Genomic DNA, 2,754 nt, shown 5'->3' on the forward strand with positions numbered 1-2,754 from the left:
TCTTAATTTTTTCCTTTTTTCTTTTTGCTTAATCTATATTTTTTTCTCTTCTCTCTTTTTTTTTTTTTTTTTTTTTTTCATTTTTTTTTTGCTTTTCTTTTCTCTTTTTTTTCTCCCCCTTTTTTTGTTATGAACAAAAAATTGGATAATCCACAGAGGATCTTCAATCTTTGACATCAAAGTTTAACAGCGTGACTTGTTGTTTGGAAATTCCTTGAATCAAATCTCATCTCTAAGACAAGAGTTATAAAGTATTTCATAAATCAAGACACAATGTGAAATGTCAACTCTTACTCGTGAGACGTAACTTGTTTGAAAATTATTGGTCTAAATCTTACCTCTAAGACAAGAGTAATAAAATATTTCATGAATCAAAATACAACATGACAGTTTCAACTCTTGCCCGAGGAATGTAACTTATTGTATGAAAGTCCTTGGACTAAATCTTACATCTAAAACAAAAGTTATAGTACATCCCATAAATACAGCATGATAGGGTCACCTCTTGTCTATGGGGCATAACTTAAGTCATTGAGCTAAGTCTCGAGCTAAGTCTTGCCTTTATGGCAGGGGTTATAAGATATCTTATAAATCAAAACACGCTGTGATAGTGTCAACTCTTGTGCATGGAGCACAACTTACTGTTTGAAAGTCTTTGGGTTAATTCTTTTCTTTTAAGGCAAGAGTTGTAAAACATTTCATAAATCAAGATACAGTTTGATAGTATCAACTGTCCAAGGGGCATAACTTTTTTTTTTTAAAAAGCCCTTGGATTATGTCTTGCATCTACGAATAAAAAAGCGTTCAGAATTTTCAACAATGTCCATATAACTCCCGAGAGGGCCCGTGTCTTTACACATACATGTAACGTATAAAGACGTCATAGATTAAGAGTAACTTGTTCTTCTATCTGGACTCCAGCGGCCTCAGCAGGACCTCCTCTATTATTAGGAATCCACAAGGTAAGAACTGATGATGCAGCAACAAACATGACTCTTCTTGGGGCCCATTTCAAGCACGATGCCACGCCTATGTGGCTATCCCAGCTACAAACCTATCAAAACAGTCATTTATTTTAGTCCATGGAAGACAAGAACACGCAAACCTTACTGATGACTTATGGAAAACTAATTAAAGCAAGAATATATATCTGATAAAAGAGCATGTGAAATAAAAATGTCGTGATCAGTCTAGGGTGAAGATGTAGTGTAGATAAGTTTTTCCTATGAGTAATAAGAATGTCCATAAAGGCATACTCAATAGATGGAAAATCATTGTCCGAATTTCCAGCTGGGAAAGACCCAAATGATAGCTATAAAAAGGACAGAGAGAGAGGGTAACCAAAAGGAGACCTTATTTAGTTCGTTGATGTGCCACACATGCAAGTTTCCATCTCCAGAACCTTAAGCATGAATACAGAGCATTTTAGTTCTAGTATTGATTATAAGACCATAGAGAAGAATGCCTCAAGTTTGCATTTGACAGTGAGCACTTCATATTAAGAACAGGATGAAAATAAGAACCAAGCTCAACAGCACAACAATTCTTATCAAGGCCTGCGCAAACCAAAAAATATTATAGTGCAGGCAATGCATGATCACTATTGCCCAAAGATTATCTGCACCAGAATGACTAGTGCCAAAATTTCTAACTCTTTTCCCAAACAATGTCTGCAATATGCTCTAGCTTATTGCTAGAAAGTACTTTTTTTTTTCATTTAACTTTTTTCCTGAAAGGACCTGAAAGAGTGTTAAGCAATATGCTCTAGCTTATTGCTAGAAAGTACTTTTTTTTTTCATTAAACTTTTTTCCTGAAAGGACCTGAAAGAGTGTTAAATATTGGGACAAGTGAGGCTTGCTCACGTGGTTTTGAGGGGTTTGAGTCATGCTGGAGGGTAAGCGGGAAACACTATTGTTGATTCTCATGATGGGGTAGGGTGGGATAAAAAAACAAGTGTGTTAAATATTGATGACTGCCAAGTCATTGCGCTTAAACACGGCTACTGGTGGTTCATAATTTAAATACAAGAACAGCACGGGTCAAGCTCTAAGATTATAGGTATACTCTCACTTTCTTACTCTTATCTATTTTTTAATTTGAGCAATAATGATCATTAATCAGGGAAGGTAGAAAACGAAAAAAGTTCAGGCATGGTTAACAAATATGTAGTTTGTCCAAATGAAAACCTATGCACAACTGGCAACTAACATGAATAAGGTTCCCACGGTCAGACTATGAAAGATTCCTGAAAAATAAGGAGCAAAAAGGCACAAAGATAGGGCAGGTATTTTGGAAGTCTAGAACACTGCTTCGACATTCCTATAGGGCACAAGATTTTTTTAATGACGGTAATGTCCCGGGACAGCTTGCACACACTCCAACTAATTCATATGGCAGTCTGCTGCGGTCCACAAGCATAAATGCCATGTCAACCTACATCATGGCTGGAGTATCATACTAAGTCTAATATCTAAGCTCCAACAATAATATAGGAGGATTCTTCTTCGGTTAAGAATAAGCTCAAAAAATAATCTAATACCTGAAACAACATACTGGCCGTCTGGTGTAAAGGTTGCCTCCATTGCTGTCGGGGAGGGATCCAGATTAAACCCACACCGCTGCACCAGTACAATAGTTTAGTAATTTAGTGTTAGATAAGTCTGCAACACATCATGAAAAATATTAGGGAAACAAACATAAGAACTAGAGCAGACAGGAAAGAATTATGATGGAAAAATAACCTTCTCTCCTCC

The 2,754-nt window shown here is 36.2% G+C and overlaps 1 protein-coding gene across 2 annotated transcripts in view; it reads right to left on the reverse strand.

Annotated features, from left to right (window-relative positions):
• Positions 1-654: 654 nt before the first annotated feature.
• Positions 655-2,754, reverse strand: part of LOC107867936 (protein ANTHESIS POMOTING FACTOR 1) — a gene marked incomplete in the record, with an annotated part of 45,124 nt that continues 43,024 nt past the window's right edge. Inside the window, 4 exon segments of one of the 2 annotated variants that reach the window (XM_047402288.1) lie at positions 655-1,054; positions 1,353-1,402; positions 2,541-2,619; positions 2,743-2,754. In XM_047402288.1, coding sequence (XP_047258244.1) covers positions 881-1,054; positions 1,353-1,402; positions 2,541-2,619; positions 2,743-2,754 — 315 coding nt within the window. 2 annotated transcript variants of the gene reach the window in all.

Source organism: Capsicum annuum, unplaced genomic scaffold (assembly GCF_002878395.1).
Source record: "Capsicum annuum cultivar UCD-10X-F1 unplaced genomic scaffold, UCD10Xv1.1 ctg1744, whole genome shotgun sequence".
Classification (NCBI taxonomy): domain Eukaryota; kingdom Viridiplantae; phylum Streptophyta; class Magnoliopsida; order Solanales; family Solanaceae; genus Capsicum; species Capsicum annuum.